Genomic DNA, 17,316 nt, shown 5'->3' with positions numbered 1-17,316 from the left:
TCTCTTGGTTGCTTCTGTCGTAGCTGCCGCGCGGCCGCTAGATGTCGCCTAGCAACAACCGTATCCAGGGATCATCGTAGTAACTTGCTGCCCGACCAGAGCAGACAAACCTGTAGCTGTGTGGGCTCTGTTGGTTTTTACAGGACAGTTTCTCTCTCTCAGAATAAATCAGAGCCAACAGGAAACAACTGTTTGCTCTGACAGGAAAAGGAAACCATTTAAAAACAGACAAAAACCCGCACCAGATTCAGGCCTTGAGTTTGTTCTGCTGTGGTGCTTTTGGTTGTAGCCTAATTCTTACCCAGGACATAAAAGCACTCAGATAAGATAACACGGATAACACATGAAATATGCTCTGATGTAACTAAACTGTATTTCTAAAGTTGTTATACAACAACGTTACTTAACTGTGAGATGTGTGCACTCTGAGTTGGTGAGGAAGGCTGTGCTGTTTTTGTTGTTTTTGGTTTTTTACACTAAGTGGACTGTGAATCTTTTCCTGGCGAAGGACAAGATCTGAAACCAAAAACCATTTGTCTGTTTCTTTTTTTCTTTTTTTTCCCTTTTTAAATGTTTCTCCCTTAAAAGGCCACGGGACCATTATCTGTGAGATCACACACATCCCTCGTGAACCTTCCTTGTGCTCTCACATCTGCACCTAGAGGACGACTGCATCTGCCTTAGGAATATGTTCCCCATGACAACCACGTCCCATCCCTCCCTTATGCTCACGTGAGGAGGGAGGTGGGGGGAGTAAACATGAGAGGACAACGACTTTGTATCTGGGAAATCTCACGCTGTCTTTCTGTGTTTACTTCGGCCTACATGTATTTATTTCACAAACATTGTTTCATCTCTTTAAAAAAAGAAAAACAGACCAGGTTTAAACCCTCTAATCCCCCTTAGTGGTGTCAGAAAAGACACATGATATGAATGAAGTGGAAGCAACGCAACATAAAGACGACACCTGTTTTACCTGGATTATCTCTTAAGCTCACAGAACAATTAAAACAGATCCAAAATCAGGTTACAGGTGGTGTTGCTGCCAAAGAAACTGAAAAGTGAACACGAATACTGATAAATCTAAAACTGACTATACAGCAAAATAATATAATAAACAAATAAAAACAATCTAAATCTTACTTTAACAGAGGTAACGTCACAGTCCATCAAGAACTCGTAACCAACAATGAAACCTGTTCTCTCCACATTTATCTAAAAGTTATTATTTTCTAAATAAATCATGAAAAACTTTCTTTCTCCAGAGTATTTATTGATATTCCTGCCTTCAGTCTGGACCACATAGGAGATGCAGCATCATCAGTCCACAGGCACTTTATACACTGCTGCCCTCTGCTGGAGAGACACGGGTAGGCAGTAGCTCAGCTTACATTTGATTTTATACCCACTTGATTAAACCCTTATTGATTATTTATTTCCAAATTTATCTCCTCAGAAAAGCATCTTTATTTCCATATTTCTCAGCAGTCACCTATTAGTTTCTTGTGAAACACAGAAAACATGTCCTCCGGCCTCCTTCAAATGCAACAACCCAAAGAAAACCGACCTTTGGTTGAACTGCTCACAAAGGTTTTAAAATTTTTTTGAAGTGTTTTGAATTTTACGTTTCCACTGACACCGGCTGAACTGGTTTGGTTAAATCTAAAAACAACGACGTGTGTTTTTGGACACAACATTTATAAAGAGATGAGCAAACGACTGAAGTTATTTGTGGGACAAATTTAAAAAATGCGTAGAACGACAACATGTACAAAAACAGCAAAATATAACTTTATTCAAATTATCAAGTCATTCTAGGTGATAAAAAAAAGCTAATCACACTTAACATGGTTGGAGGATAATCTTACACATACAGTACGTACAAACATCAGGCACAGATTTGGTAATCATCTCTTGACTAGTGCAGGTGTCGTCAACACGATGACGTCAGGTTTCAGAAATACACGTTGACAGTGGGGGGGGGGGGGGGGGGACAAAACAAAACAATACAGAACGATTCATGGAAATGAGGATTCGTCTGAACGTGACTCATGATTTGTGTTTATAAACAGATCCAGATCCTGATCGATTAGATAAATAAGACACATTATTGAGCTGTTGTGTTGTGTGCACTTATCACATGATTATTATTGGATAATTTACTTTGTGCTTATATATATATATATATGTTTTTTTATGGACATAAAAGATACTGGGACATTTATTTCCCCACATGATTTTCTGTTTTTTTGTTTTAACTTCTTTTAAAAAACGACACCTGGAAACTATCGAAGCTCAGAGCCACTGAGAAACACTGACTGTCAGAACAACACACTGCTAAAGTTGTGCGTCTCATTAAAAAAACAACAATGACAACACAAAAGGGTCCTTCAAAAGAAACGACAACGGTGAAGCCAAACGACAGGATGAGGCGCAGTGACAGTGAAGGTTACATTCATACACACAAGAACAAGACGAAGCTGCTTTTACCTCTATACGGCCAAGTCATCATCATCAGACACGAGTCGCATTACCATGAAAATAAACGATGACAACTTTTACAATTACATGTAAACATTTCAAGTAGCCACAAACTGTTTGCAGCAAAAAAAAATACAACACAAACAAAAAAACAGACTGTAATTTATTGTTGGTGTGTGTGTGAGTGGTGTGAAGATGTTCACGACACATGACCCAGAGAGAAAAAAGAAAAAAGACTTGACTTAAATACCTAAAGGATTAAATTAGCTCCACTCGGCCCTCGGCTCCGACTGTGTCTCCTTTAATTTAGTGTTTGTTTGATCCCACACAGAGACACGCGGGTAATTAAAGAGTAGTGTCTGATATAAAAGGTGGAAATACAAGAAAAAAAAACAATCACAATCAAAACACACACACATCACTGTGATTGTCTGAAGTTGTTTTGTTTTTCCTCAGCTGTCTGACACCAGTAACCACCAAACACAGTGACACAAACAATGAAATAAAACAAGATAAGCTGCTAATTTAGGGGAGACTGAAGGCCGAGATGAAGGACGCATTTATACATATATATTTATATAAATATGAATAAATTAGATGTTACGCTACAGCTTTGGGTCATGGGAGTTGCCAGTGTCTGTTTATAATAAGAAGCTAAAGATGGCCGTCCTGACCAGCAGGAGGCGCTCTAACAGAGGCAGAGGAACGACGCCTTTCTCTCACAGCTCAAGTGTTAACGAGCAGGTTCAGGGTCAAAGCTCAGCATCACGACTGGACTGAAAACCAACTATTTGTGTCACTTATTTTCATTTAATTTAAACAGCGTCGACTTCATGGACTGGGAGCGAGTGAGTGAGTGAGTAAAAATACTGAATAGACAATTTCTCTGCAGTTATGTAACTTCACACAAAGGTGCAACTGAAATGTGTCAAGTGTCTGTGTGACTAATACAGCTGAAAACAAAATAAACAATATGTAACATCGACGTAAAGTTAAATATGTGCAGCACTGAGACTCGGTGCTGTGCTGAAGCCATACAGTATTGAGCTGAGCAGTGACCTTCAAAATAAAATGAAGACTTTTGATTCCCAAATGAGTTTTCCGCCATTTTTCAACTTTTTTAAAGTCCAGGAAAGTAGGTGGAACTAATTACTAAATATATCTGGAGCTGTGGATTACCATGATTTTTTTTCTTTTCTTTTCTTTTTTTTAAATAAATTAACTTTTTTATCCAAACATGGAAACATTTTGAAATGATCCAATCAATCAGTCAAGTAAGGCTGACACAAGAGGCTGCATCTGCGTTTTAAAGCGTTTCCGACAGTGAAGCAACATTAAAAACAAAACAAATTAACACTTTTTTAACACCACAACTTCACCAAACAAGTTATAGTGAGTTATTTTCATAAACAAGCTCTACTCTGGCAGCGTGAAATGTCTCTGCACTTGGGATCCGTTATCAGCCATTTCTTTCTGTTGTGTGTAAGGTGGGAACCTGAAGCAGAATTAGACAGCATTTAGATTTCTCCATCCGTGAAAAAGCCCAGACCCGACTGGGCTCCCCATCCCCTTATTTTCCTGACGACAACGTGTGGATTCACTCCAACAAACTCCCCGTTTCAAGGTTTGTAATTAATAGTGATAATGTCAGACGTTATAAAAGATGAAGATGAGATAAATAAGTCAAATTGGGAGCAGAGTTTTAGGATTTTTTGGGAGAAACTGAACGATGAAGCGAGCCAAAGTGAGGAGAGACTGGCTGAGTTTGAGTTGGAGTGAGTCACATGTAAATACTTTAGGGAGTGTGGATGGGAATAGCAGCACAAACTAAGCCTCCAGCAACAATAACTGGGACGTGTTCACCAGGAAGCGAGCAGCAATAAACCGCTGCGTGTGGGAAAACATCTTTCTTTTACACAGAACTCGCTCTTTTTTTATGTACATTTGAAATACAAAGACACTGTGTTGCCCCCCCCGCCGCCCCGAAGGGAGTTCCCTGGTGAACGCGCCCCACGTCTTAGTCTTCTTGTTTATAATATAATACAGCATCGAGACGCTCCATCCAACGCGGAGCCGACACACAGTGTTAAAGCATTTTTCTTTAAAGGCCATATAAATAGTTGTGATATAAATATGTGCACGCAGAGAAAAAAGACACGGTCACTTTGGGTAAAGCTCCTTTGACACAGTAAAGCAGGGTTATTAGCTCGTCTATGGAAGTCTGACATCAAGTCAAAATACTATGGTGGTCGTTGTGAGAGGTATAAGAACGCATCCATTGCACCGAGCTGAGGCTCCACGTGACCTTTAGAATAATATCTTAACTCAAAGCTGCCAACTTTTTGAGCCGTGACCCTGTTCAAGATTTCGAAAAAAAAAAAGTTCACTTTGACCTTTTATAGGAACAACCACCTCAAAAAGGTTTCAGTCACTGACAGCTGAGGGTCGGGCTGCTGAGCCAGGCCCAGATCTGGATCATCTGCTGCGGCGTCCGCGGGTGAACGAGCATCAAACTCCGGTAGGCGCACGGGTTCGACCGGTACTTCTCGTCTATGTCGAAAGTCCTGAAGCCTTTGTGCTTCTCGGGGGCCAGCCCCAGCTTCTTCAGACACATCCCCGTGTAGACGTCGTCTATGGGATACAGCGGCACGTGTTCCGACGCCGTGTGCAGACGCGCCGCGATGTCGCCCGAGTAGAGGTACCCGCCGCCCCCGGCGTACGGCGGGTACTTCCCCACGTAAATGCTCTCGGGGACAAAGTATTTCACCTTCTTGTCTCGGTGCGGCCCGGCGTCGGTGATCACGTCGCCCACGAACAAATCCCTGGCTTTGGGCTCCGAGAGGCCCCTGAGGAAGTCCAGGATGCGGAAGGTGTTGACGAAGACGTCGTCGTCGCCTTTGAAGATGAAGCGGGCGCCGGGGCAACGGGTCTGGATCCACTCCAGGAAGAGGACCTCCTTGACGGTGAGGTTGAAGAACGAGTCCCGGTAGTCCCACTGGATGATGTCCCGGTGGCGGGCGCTCTCCTCCCGCAGGCTGTTGGACAGATCCGGGTGGTAGTCCCACGCCGTGGCGTTGCCGAGGAGGAAGATGGTGACCACCGTCTGGTTGGCCACGACGCCCGCCCGCCCCCACGACTGCCGGATGGCCTGGCGCCGGTCGAAGTGCGACACCTGGGACTTGACGGCGAGCAGCAGGAAGGGCGGCGGCTCCTTGCAGATGTCGGGCTGGTCGATGACGACGGGGTAGGAGCGGCAGTGCATGTAGAACAGGAAGTCCTTGAAGCGGTCCGGCAGCGCGTTGTAGTCCTTCACCTGCGTGGTGACCTTGGCGTTGCGCTCGCAGAGGAGGTCGGAGGTCAGGCCGGTCTCCGCCGCCCAGTCGGGCAGATCGGTGAAGCTGGAGTTGGCGAGGAGGACGGGGTTGTTCTGCAGGTCTCGGATCTGCTGCTGCCGGTTCCAGAAGGCCGAGTTCGGCACCAGCTTGGCCCAGAAGGGCTCGGAGGGGATGCGGACCTTCTGCCGCCCGTTCTTGTCCTGGCCGCTCTGTCGGAAAATGAGGATGAAGATGAAGAGGTTGATCATCATCACCGACACCACGAGTTTCAGCCTCCTCCGCTGCACCGCCATGACAGAGAGCTGCGCCCGTCACCACCTGAGAACGGAGACACAGAGACACAGAGGGGGAAAAAAGACGTTAAAGACGGAAAAAACACTTTGGATATCAAGACTGAGCCGTAGTTTTACTGTTCATTCTCCAGGATCTATGACCAGATCACGTGACGTTTTCATTTAATTCCATTTAATTTTGATTTACTCCATTCATGGTTTACATACTTCACATGATTGCACATATTTACATGATGTACACATAATCAAAGCATTCATTGAAAGCGCAGATTTGAAACTCTCTCACAGTTTTTCTTTGACGTTGATAGACCATGTAAAACTGGAGATATAACAGTGTTCATTTGATATTACAAAAATATTTATAGCGCAAAAGTGGGATGAGATGGCCAGGCATCGGATTTTTGGACCCGATGTGTAAATAAAGTAGGTTAAAGTGAAAAAATAACTGTCAGATCATAAAGGTGAAGTTTTGCTGAAAAAAAAAGATACCAAACATGGGTATGGTGAATATTTTTCTATGGATAAAATGGATTCAAAAACAACCAAAACAGACTCAGACCTCTAAGGGTTAATATTAGGGCTGTCAAACGATTAATTTTTCTAATCGCGATTAATCGCATTTTTTCCATAGTTAACTCGCGATTAATCTCTATTAAAAATATTATATATGGCGCTTTGGACTTTCAACCCTCCAAAGTGTTATAATCTCTAGACAAACAACTTTTAGTCCAGACCTAGCAGGCCTAGTACCTAATCATAACACATGATGCATGAAACTCACACAGAATTGAAACGAATTGCATCCAGTGGAAATTGCCCTTTACTTTGCTACGCCTCTGCCTGGCCATGTGCATTTGTTGACAACAGAAGCCGTCAAAAAATCAATACATTGCCACGTGCATTTGTTGACAACAAAGCCATCAAAAAATGAATGGATGGAGCTGTGGATATATGTTAGACTGTGTATATTTGTGTAGCAACCAACTTGAAGGTGGCTTACCGCCACCTACTGGACTGGAGGTCCCACACTCCAGTCCTCCAGTCCAGCAGACAGAGGACAAAATGGGCCGCGATTAAAAAATTTAATCGCGTTAATTTTTTTAATTAATCTAATCGCGATTAACGCGTTAACTCTGACAGCCCTAGTTAATATATAAGATTAATATAGAGGAAAGAGACATTTCATCTGCTTCTGAATCAGCAAACATGCAAATAATAGTAGATTTACAGTATTGAACACCACAAAGTTGCAACTGCAAACTGCATTTTGAAATATCATATTAGAAATTCATGTTGGTTGTAACGTGGAGCTGCAAACAGTCGGAGCAGAGCAGGACGGCACAAACTCCACAAACTGTTTTTTACAGGAGCTATTAAAGGTTTTGTAGTGAGGTAACCTGCTACAGCTGCTGCCGCTGAGATTTACGACCCAAAAGGTGAACACACACACACACACAGATAACAACTGTCTTGCTGCTAAACAATCACACTTCTGTGCAGCCCCGGCCGATCGTGACAGGAAGTCTTGCTGTGTAAAAAATGAGGATGTAGCTGAAAATGGTTGTGTAACTGCTGTAAACAACCACCACCAACGGAAAGCGGCTAAAAAACCTGCTGGAAAAAGTCACAGGATGGAAAAAGTAACCTCAAAGGTGGCTCAATAAGAGCAGCTTTTAGCTCCACCCTCAGACAGAAGAGCTGTGGTTTAAAAAAAATATGGCCGCTTTATCCCCAGGTGGTTTCTTTAGAAAAGAAATGTAGAACTAAAATAAATATGATGAGTCATTTGTTGACAGATTTTCAAAACTCAACAGATGAACAAATTTACATCATTCAACTGTGCAAACGTCTGGAGAGAACCGGACTGCGGACGCGTCACTGAATACGTCCTCTGGAAACAAGTGTCGGTTGTTAAGTGGAGCAGCAATCAGTCAGAGTGGAGCAGGACAGCACCGACTTTCTGCAGCAACACTACTCAGTGATGTAGCCTGCTGCCACACAGATGTATAATTCATAAAGTGAATGAAGTCAATATCTGCTAAACAAACACAGCAGTTGTTGTTGTTGTCAGATGTATTCCTTCTTGTCATTTTAACCACAGGTCAGTGAACCCGTCAGTCATTCCCTTGCCAAGCTCGGGCTAGTCTGAAATAGAGGATGTAGCTGGAAGCGTTTGTTGAACTGCCGTAAATTGTTTTGATGATAAATATCTAAAGCCTAATGGAGAAGTCGATGAAAAGGAAACTGTTGAGCATTTGTTGTAAACATCCTCCAGTTACACAAGAGAAACTGTTCACACCAAAATATTTTGACTTTATAAAAGCCAGTGGGAGAAAATCCAGTGTTTGGTTGATCAGTAACTATATTATCATCAATAAAAACGGACAGACAGATATCAGTCGATCAGTTTCTCTTTCACATCAGTGGTTAAAGTGCAGGTCCAGCTGAAAATGTATTGAGTCTCCAGGTTAATGATCATGTGTCTAACATTTTGAAGGGAAACAAGATAGTGATCAATGTTTTTTTTTTAATGATTTAGCCTCAGTTCTGCACAATAGTGGTGTTTTATTATTTTTCCTTTCTCTGTTAAGCAGGAACCAGAGAAAAAGGAAGAAAAGAAACAACTTTCAAGGCCACAGTGACTCTACAAGCTACTCATTTATAGCCTGAAAACTTCAGAGGGGATAAGTTAGTTACAGCAAAACAACAAACCTACAGTTTATTCAGATTTTACCATGACAGTTAAAGGGATAGTTCAACATTTTGGCAAATTGGCCCATTGCCATAATCCCTATAGTCATAGCAGTAGGTTTGTTACCTTTAAGTGTCGGTGCAAGCTATTTTTAGAACGGCGGAGCAGAGCCGTGAGCTGCTCAGAGCTACACTACAGAGGCTAATGGGATTTCTTGGTTTCCCTCATCAAACTCATCAAATACACAATCCAACAACTCCAAAACGCTCTGGTGGACAAGTTGTGACCTGCACATTCACCACGCTATGAGATAATAATGTAACGTTACGAGACAGAATTGTTTTCGAGGTAAATTCATGCAAAACTGCTGATGCGCGTTCCCATCGAGAGCAGTTTTTCATCAAGCAGTCTCTGCATTTACCTCTAAAACAACTCTGTCTGGTAACGTTGTGTTATTATCTCATAGCGTGGTGAATGTGCAGGTCACAACTTGTCCACCAGAGCGTTTTGGAGTTGTTGGATTGTGTATTTGATGAGGGAAACCAAGAAATCCCATTAGCCTCCGTAGCGTAGCTCTGAGCAGCTATCAAACTGCTTCTCAGGAACCAAAGGCTGGATGTTCTTGGGAATTTCTACTAAACAGTGATTGGTTAATTTCCCCTATCTGACGTTTGTTTATCATCTTTCACTCTGCGATTGTATCAGTGCTCACTCAGACATGCTTCAGGAGGAACGCTTCCTTTCACCACAAGCTAAGTGTCAGATCCTTTTCTGTTAGCGATTGCTGCTCTGCTCTACCGCTTAATCATCCACCGCTGCCATCGCCCTCACCTGTGGTGTTACATCAAGTCTGAAAATTGATGTGCAAACTCTGCAAATCAACAACCAACAGATGTCATTTCAGGTTAGTGTGTGTGTGTGTGCGGTTACAACAATCATGTGGAGATTAACAGGTAGTTCTGGCGGAGGTTCAAACTAAATACAATAAAGCAATCAAACAATTATCCACCATAAAAAGAGATACACCTGCGCTCAGGTTAAGAGATAAACCCTATAAAAACGTACACTCCTTAAAAAAAACAAAACAAAAGGCACTGCAAGGGTGTGTTTCTCTGTCAGACTCAGCAGTGTTTACTTATCTGAGGCGGGATAAAAGTAGACGACGGTGTCATGGATGGCAGATAATGAACGGATGCATTGTCACTTTCACTCTGTTTGGCCAGCATTAAAAAGAAAAAAAAAGAAAAAACGAGGACAACATGTGGGTATGTGGGCTCTGGACGGACAATGCAGTCTTTCAGGAAGTTGGGACTCCGCCTCAGGTTTCTTTCTGCTTTGGCAGACTCACACATCCTCACTGATAACACTCTCGCTTGCTGAATCGGACTTTCTTTTCTTGTCTTATTTTAGCTCCAACCGTGCTCTAATTTGTTTCCTTCGCTTCATGGGTTATCATCGTTAAAGTACTGATATACTGCACCTTTAACATCTATAAATACTGCATGACCAAGATTATTCAAGTTACTTTTATTTTTGCAGGGGGATGATGACGTGTTGTTACATGATGATGCATACAGCAGCAGTTGGGATGTTTCACCTAAAACCACAAACAGTCACCTCGAGAGGAAAAACCAGGTTCAGAAACTCAACTTAAACGCAAGGACAAGTTTTAGCTTCTGTTTTTAATATGCATAAAAAAATGAAACGTGTTTGAAACTCTATAACTGAGGGCTCAATCCATTTTCCCTCTGCACCGCTGCTTGTATCCTTCCTGCCTCTGTATTGTGTTTCTTTCTCGGCCTCCTAGCAACAAGTCTGTGCTGCTGCTGCTCCTGTTTGCTCTCTTTCCTACTCCCTGTCCTTTGTTTACCTCCTTTTCCTCTCCTCCTCTGCCATCTTCCCTTCATCTCTCCTGAATTTCATATTCACAAAGCAAAAAGACACGCGTCGTCAGCACAAGACGATGAGGGATAATTGTGATAATTGTGCATCAGTGTTGTGTTACCGACAAGGCAGAGGAAAGACATATCCTCGCCTCTTTATGCCCCCGCCCCTCCCCTCCCCTCCTTTCTTTCCCTTTTTGCCCATGGATAATTAAGCCTTCCTGTCCTGAAGACTTCTGGGAAATGAGGTGGTGTCAGAGGTGGAGGTGGCGGTGGCGGCGGCGGGGGCTCTACAGGAAGCTAAACAACATGTTGACAAGACAAAAAGCTTCCAGACGTTGACTTGCTTCTAATTAAACCGTCAGTGGTGCAAGGCTCCAACTAGCAACACCAACACCTTCACTACGCAGAGTGACCGTCTGTGGTCGGGCAGGAGACTTTTTCATCAGTGGATCGACTCTGACTGTGGTTTACTGTGTTTACGTTTACAGGTTTTAATGTTGCGTTTGATGAAGCTTTTGATATGGGTGAGTTAGAGAACTAATCCACTCACATTCCTGGTTTTACACCACAGGAAAGAGCAGATTTGTGACCAAAGGAGTCTTTGTCACATTGAAAGGGGAACTATGCAAGTCTGGTCGCTTTTCCTCTGTTTTGCTAACCCTCCTCATGGCCATGTGCATTTGTTTACAACCAAACCGGCAAGAAATCAACCAATAGAGCGGTACATAACGTTATATATCATATACGATGTTATGACGTGTATATTTGTGTAGTTTAATCTGTCATAAACAAGAGATTATGTGTTACGGGGCGCGTTTGTGTCGTAGTGCCGCAGAGATGAGAGCTCACAGGGAGCGAGAGATCACAATTACTCCAATGCTGTTTAATTAAGGTAAAAATGTAGCATAGTTAAGCTACAAATCCTGCATAGTTCCTCTTTAATGTGGCCTTTGATGAAGCTTTTGATATGGATGAGCTAGAGAACTATTCCACTCACATTGTTGTTTTTACACCACAGAAAAGAGCAGATTTGTGACCAATGGAGTCTTTGCCACATTAAGAAACCTGCAGTCTTCTCTTAACCTATGCATATCTTTTAATTTCTTTAAAAGAATCTAACGTTGCTAAAAACCAAGAGTAAACCCTTTAACCCAGCGGTGTTTGCAGGAAACGGCTCCCTGTTGGCCTCTTAAAACACAACTATTTTTAATAATTCATGGAGGTGCAGGTTGGATCGTCACAGCAACAGAGGTCCAGATGGACTTTGATGCTGTTTGCAGTGTCACCGATGATGAGCACGGACGACACGGCTGCAGCAACACCGATTAGATCAGGCAGCAGTCGACTGGACAATGGCCCGGCTGTGTTTGACTACTGTGGTTTGTACCTGATAAAATTAGGGGTGGTGATGGGGTGTCTCACCTGGGTGGGGGATGGGCCAGAGATAGTGTGTGTATGTGTGTGTGTCCGCTCTTACCTGTGCAGGTCAGTGGGCCTCCTCAGCTCGTGTCGTCTTTGCGTCTCCCCTCGACTCTCTTACCCCATACTTAGCTCCCCCCTCTGGGGAACAGGAGCCGGTGGGGAGAAGGGATGAAGAAGTGAAGGAGCTGAGGCGCAGGGGAGTGGAGGAGGGTTAAACCTGGAAAAAAACAGACAATAGAACCATCTGTGAGGAGATTAAATCTGAAAAGCTGCTGAACCACTCGCTTTTTTTAATCTAAGAATAATAACCACCTTGTCTTTACACCGAGCAGCTCACTAACGCGGCTCCAGTTCCTGAGTTACAGAGCTGAGCAACGGTTTCTGCAGGTGACCTTTGACCGTCTGGCTCTACAATGTCATAATTTAATCATTTTTACTTAAACATTTGTGTGCAATTAGGTCATAATTAGTGTACAAATCCATGAGTCACAGCCACAAAAGCAGTTGTGCAAGGTCACGCTGACCTCTGACCTTCTGAACACCAACTTCTTATATATCAGGGTTGTCAAAAACCGAAACCAGACCAGCAGAGGGTCCAATCCGGCCCCTTAAAATGAATTTACCAAGTGTGTATATTACATAAACGACAGAAGAGGCATAATATCGTTGAAATTGCAAAGACATTTTAGGTTGTTCATAACATATTTTGTAAAAGGATAGCTCATTAACTGTAAATATCTTAATAATGCACTAAAAGTAAGGGAACATTTCTGAGTTCTTTTTATTTATAGGTTATCATGCTATTATTTTACTGGTCCGGCCCCACTTTAAATCAAATTGCGCTGTTTGTGGCCCCTGAACTAAAACGAGTTGAACACCCCTGATTTAGATTATCCATAAGTCAAAGTGAATGTTTGTGGAAGATGTAATGAAATTAGTGTCTGAAACCTGAGATCACGGTGTGAACTCGACCTTTGTTTGATAACTCCTTTGTGCATTTAAAATACTTAACAATATACTATGATATACTTACAATATTAATACCTTTCATTATTTATAAATTAAATAATATTAACCTTGTGCAGGGTGGTAAGCTCTTGTGGCGGCGAAGTTAACAACTGTATATTAACCATAAATTATCACTTTCAAGGTGATATAATGAAATCAGCAGCTGATCAATCAGAGAACCATTAACACGCAGAACAAACACCCAGACAGAGGAACTTTCTGTCTCCACCAGAGGACTCAGACGTAATCACTCACATTTTTCCCACCGCAGAAAAACCAGAGGGTTTGTCCCAGTAGTTGTTTTCAAAGATTTTCCTTCAGTTTACAGACATTTGTGCTTCTCCATGTGATGTTCCCTCGCTCCTCAGGGTTGTGAGTTGTGAAGTCTCTTGCTCATGTAAACATGCTGCTGCACAGCCAGTGAAGCTGGAGGCTCTTAATGTCCAACCTGGCATCACACTTATCTGCTGTTTTCAGCGAGGCACGACCAGAGCTCCGCCCCTGTTACTGGAAGTGTGCTAATCTATAATCTATCTAAACTGCGTGCCGTATGCTGCAGGTAACAAACTGCACCAACATTTCTGCCTTTTGCATTTTTTTCCCCCAGCTTCTCGGGAAACCTTGTTTCTAAGTCTGTACTTGTTTCTACGTCTGTCTCTCTGCACTGCCAGCTCATGATCACATCAAAAACAAGACGCATTTTTGCTGCGGAGTGTAAACAAGATTGAAGCCAAATGCAGAAGGAGGGGCAACATTATATGTGTAAACACCAACATGCTGGTTTAGTCTCAGCCAAAGCCCGACTGTACACCAAGTATTACTCCTCCTCCAGACAGACACACCAAAAACCAAAAACTGTACACTTTGTCTCCGCGTGAACACAGGTGAATTAAAAAACAACACCATCATTTTGACCAAACACACTGGTGTGGAAAACTCTCTTTATACACATGACTGGGTTTTTATTAATCATTAATTCACTGGTTGTGCTGGTTAGATATGGAGGGGTCAGCAGATAATGACGCCATATCAGCTTTCACTGTGCGCCGGTAAAGAAACATTCACTTAGAGATTACTCTACAGCCAACACTGTTAATAGAAGTAAGAGCAGAGGAATGCGTCTATTATCCACTGGAGCTACTTACTAACTCTAATCTAAAATATGGCCTGTGTGCTGTGGTTTTCTTTACAAAATAAAAGCACTTTAAAAAAAAAAAACTTTATGTTCTGCTGCTACTTCAAACCTTTTCTCCCTGGTTTATATTCCTAAACTTTAAATGACAGTCAAAAGGTCACTGGAGCCTTTTCCAATGCCTAGTTTTGTACCATCTTTTTAAATAATTGGTAATTGAAGGTAACGAGGTGATGAAGGTGTGAGGATCAAAACATTAAGAGCATGAAGTGGCACCGAATCACAGTCGTCTTGGCACAGTGGCTTGCTGCCATTAGTGTCTATGTGTGTGAAGGACTGTGTGAATAACACTGTGACATAAATCCAGCTGTTCACCTTTGAAGTTACTTGTTACGGATTATTTACCTGTAAATGCACATCATCAGTCACTAAATATAAAAAAGATGTTTAAAACTAAGGTATTCAATAAATATAAAATGTATTTAATGTAAGTATTAGTTATAACTCAAGACAATAATGTATAATGACAAGTTAAAACCAAAATACAGTGCGATAAACAAGGATAAATGCATCAATTACTAATGAGTAATGACTGTATTGACCTGCATGAACTTGCACTGTATGTGTGAGTATATAATGAGTGAGTATTATACATTATGAATATCAACACATTGTAGAACTTGAAAATCAAGTTTGTCTGTTCTTTGTCTTCTCTTTAGTTTTGCAAATGTAAGTCATTCTATTAATTCTGTCCGGTTTTGTTTTTGCTCTTTATCTTCATCTTGTAAATGCATCTTGATGTAAAAAAGGTAGGTATAATAAGCCATCGCTTCAGCCTACACCTTTTGGTCCATGTTTTACTGACCAATCAATGCATTATGTCTGTTGTTTCTAATCGACCAAATAAATAAACTCAACTTGTATATAAACTTGATAATTTGTAAGACTCTTGCTTAGATTTATCTTATTTGTTGTGTCCGCCCGGTTTAGTTAAAAATCAGTGTTTAAAACTGTGTTATCTCGTTATCTTGTTCTATTGTGCAACTTTCTTTCTTTTTAAATAGATTAAACAAAATAAGCTGTGGCTTCAGCCTACACCTTTTCGGCCCTACTTGAGAAAGTAATTCCTAATTGCATGTGTATGTATCATGTTCTGTTGAACAGACCAAAATAAACCACTGCTAAATAAAGCATCCCAGTGTGCAGGACTCTGAATTAACCTTTTTTTTTTTTTTTTAAAGCTTGCGGTCTACATCATACAGTGTCTTTGAGAACATTTTACTTTCTGCAGCTCCACCACAGGATATTTTAAACTGCTATGGTTGAACCACCTGAAGCCATATTCAGGTAGCACCTGGTTTCACTGCAAAACCCACGGCTCAGAGGGCCACGAAAGTATAAAGGTGCATCCTCCTCACGCACTACTGAGCTAATATCTGAGAGTGACTCATTAATAATAGCCTTTATTTGACTTATATGGAGGCAGCTATACAAATAGAGACTAACATGTGAGCTCACACTCGCTGCTGCAATTAAACCTTTTCAGACAGACTTTTAGTGTCACAGAGGTCATCGTCAGGACAGACACAACACAAACTCATACTGTAAGTGTGTGTGTGATAGCAGATAAGGAGGCGGCACAACACCACCACTGAACCCACATCAGGTCTCTATGGACTACGTTACGAGTTGATAACTGACAGATGAGGGGTGGGACGGAGCGGGAAGGGAGGGGAGGGGAGGGGTGGGGTGGCCGAGGGCAACCTTCCAGATTGATTGAAATATTTTCAACTGTGCGCAGACACATGACAGAAAAACTGGTAACACTTTACTTGAATAGGTATTCATAAGATTGACATAACACTGTCATAACCATGACATTAACAGCTGTCATAAACACCAATGAATACTTATGACAGCTGTCGTTAAGTGTCATTCGGTAAGTTATGTCACTTTTAATGCAAAGTTGACATTGTTTGAGATGTTTTTGTTCTGACAACTTGACATAAAGACAATTTAAACTGTCATAGCAGACCTAATTGCCAAACTTTAAAAATTATGTCACGTTCTCATAACAAGGACATCTCAAACAATGTCAACTTTGCATCAAAAGTGACATAACTTACCGAATGACACTTAACGACAGCTGTCATAAGTATTCACTGATGTTTATGACAGCTGTTATGTCATGGTTATGACAGTTTTATGTCAATCTTATGAATACCTATTCAAGTAAAGGGTTACCGAAAAACTTTCAGTGTTTGCATGGAGTGAAGTCTGTCTGTGTGTGTGTCTGTGTGTGTGTGGTTTTGACGTCTAATCGTTTCTCTGTGGGCTCCTCCACAGGTCTGAACAAGCTGCACTGGGGTATGTGGACTGGAATCAGGTTCAGTTTGCAGCACAAGGCACAAGGCTGGTCCAGACCAGAACAGATACAGAGCCGATGATCATCAGGTCATTTTTCCAAGTAAATCTTCTTCCGTGAGCGCTATAAAAAAAAAAAAAGGGGGCAGCCCTCGTTTATTTGATGAACTCCTCCTCCTCCTCCTCCTCCTCCTCCTCCTCCTCCTCCTCCTCCTGCTGCTGCTGTACTTCTGAAATTCCACAGTGGGGCTCAATGTGACGTTCTGGGTGAGAAATAGGAGGAAGAGCACACCAGGCTACCATGCTGAAAATGTACAGTATCTGCCTGAAATACGGTCACAGGCTTTGCGTTGTAGAGTTGTATCGAATGTAATCTTATGTGAAGTGTTTTTGATGAGTTTACTTCTTCCATTCTAAAAAAAAAAAAAAAGATATTTCTTTTACTCCAGAAAACTTAAATAGAGACGGATGACCAAAACACATGTTACTATTGGAAATAAAAATGCATTTTCTCCAGCATATTTCATGTCATTACTAATGTTGTCAGGTGGTGCAACCAACAAATAATAGGTTAAAGTGACCAAATGGTTTCTAAATGAAATGTGTGTATAGTTATTATACTAAATGTATGAATGTTGTGTATTTGTGTAATGATTTTCCCGTCTTTAAATGTAAAATTGGATGCTAATGATACTGAAAACCT

General features: G+C 41.8%; 1 protein-coding gene across 2 annotated transcripts; it reads right to left on the bottom strand.

Moving 5' to 3' along the window:
* Window positions 1–1,769: 1,769 nt before the first annotated feature.
* b3gnt2b (UDP-GlcNAc:betaGal beta-1,3-N-acetylglucosaminyltransferase 2b) lies at window positions 1,770–13,531 on the bottom strand. Of its 2 annotated transcripts, XM_085799423.1 has the most exons (3): window positions 13,373–13,531; window positions 12,165–12,326; window positions 1,770–6,134 (listed from the first exon to the last, which is right to left on the bottom strand). In XM_085799423.1, exon 3 carries the CDS (start codon window positions 6,107–6,109, stop codon window positions 4,910–4,912), a length of 1,200 nt encoding a protein of 399 aa, XP_085655549.1. In that variant the 5' UTR covers window positions 6,110–6,134; window positions 12,165–12,326; window positions 13,373–13,531; the 3' UTR covers window positions 1,770–4,909. The 2 variants fall into 2 exon arrangements, with proteins under 2 accessions (XP_085655549.1, XP_085655550.1); XM_085799424.1 differs by lacking the exon at window positions 13,373–13,531 and having other exon boundaries at window positions 12,165–12,740.
* Window positions 13,532–17,316: the final 3,785 nt, after the last annotated feature.

This window comes from Trachurus japonicus, chromosome 15, assembly GCF_045865225.1.
Source record: "Trachurus japonicus isolate A0001 chromosome 15, Traja_1.0".
NCBI lineage: Eukaryota > Metazoa > Chordata > Actinopteri > Carangiformes > Carangidae > Trachurus > Trachurus japonicus.
This window is presented reverse-complemented; position numbering and strand designations above follow the sequence as displayed.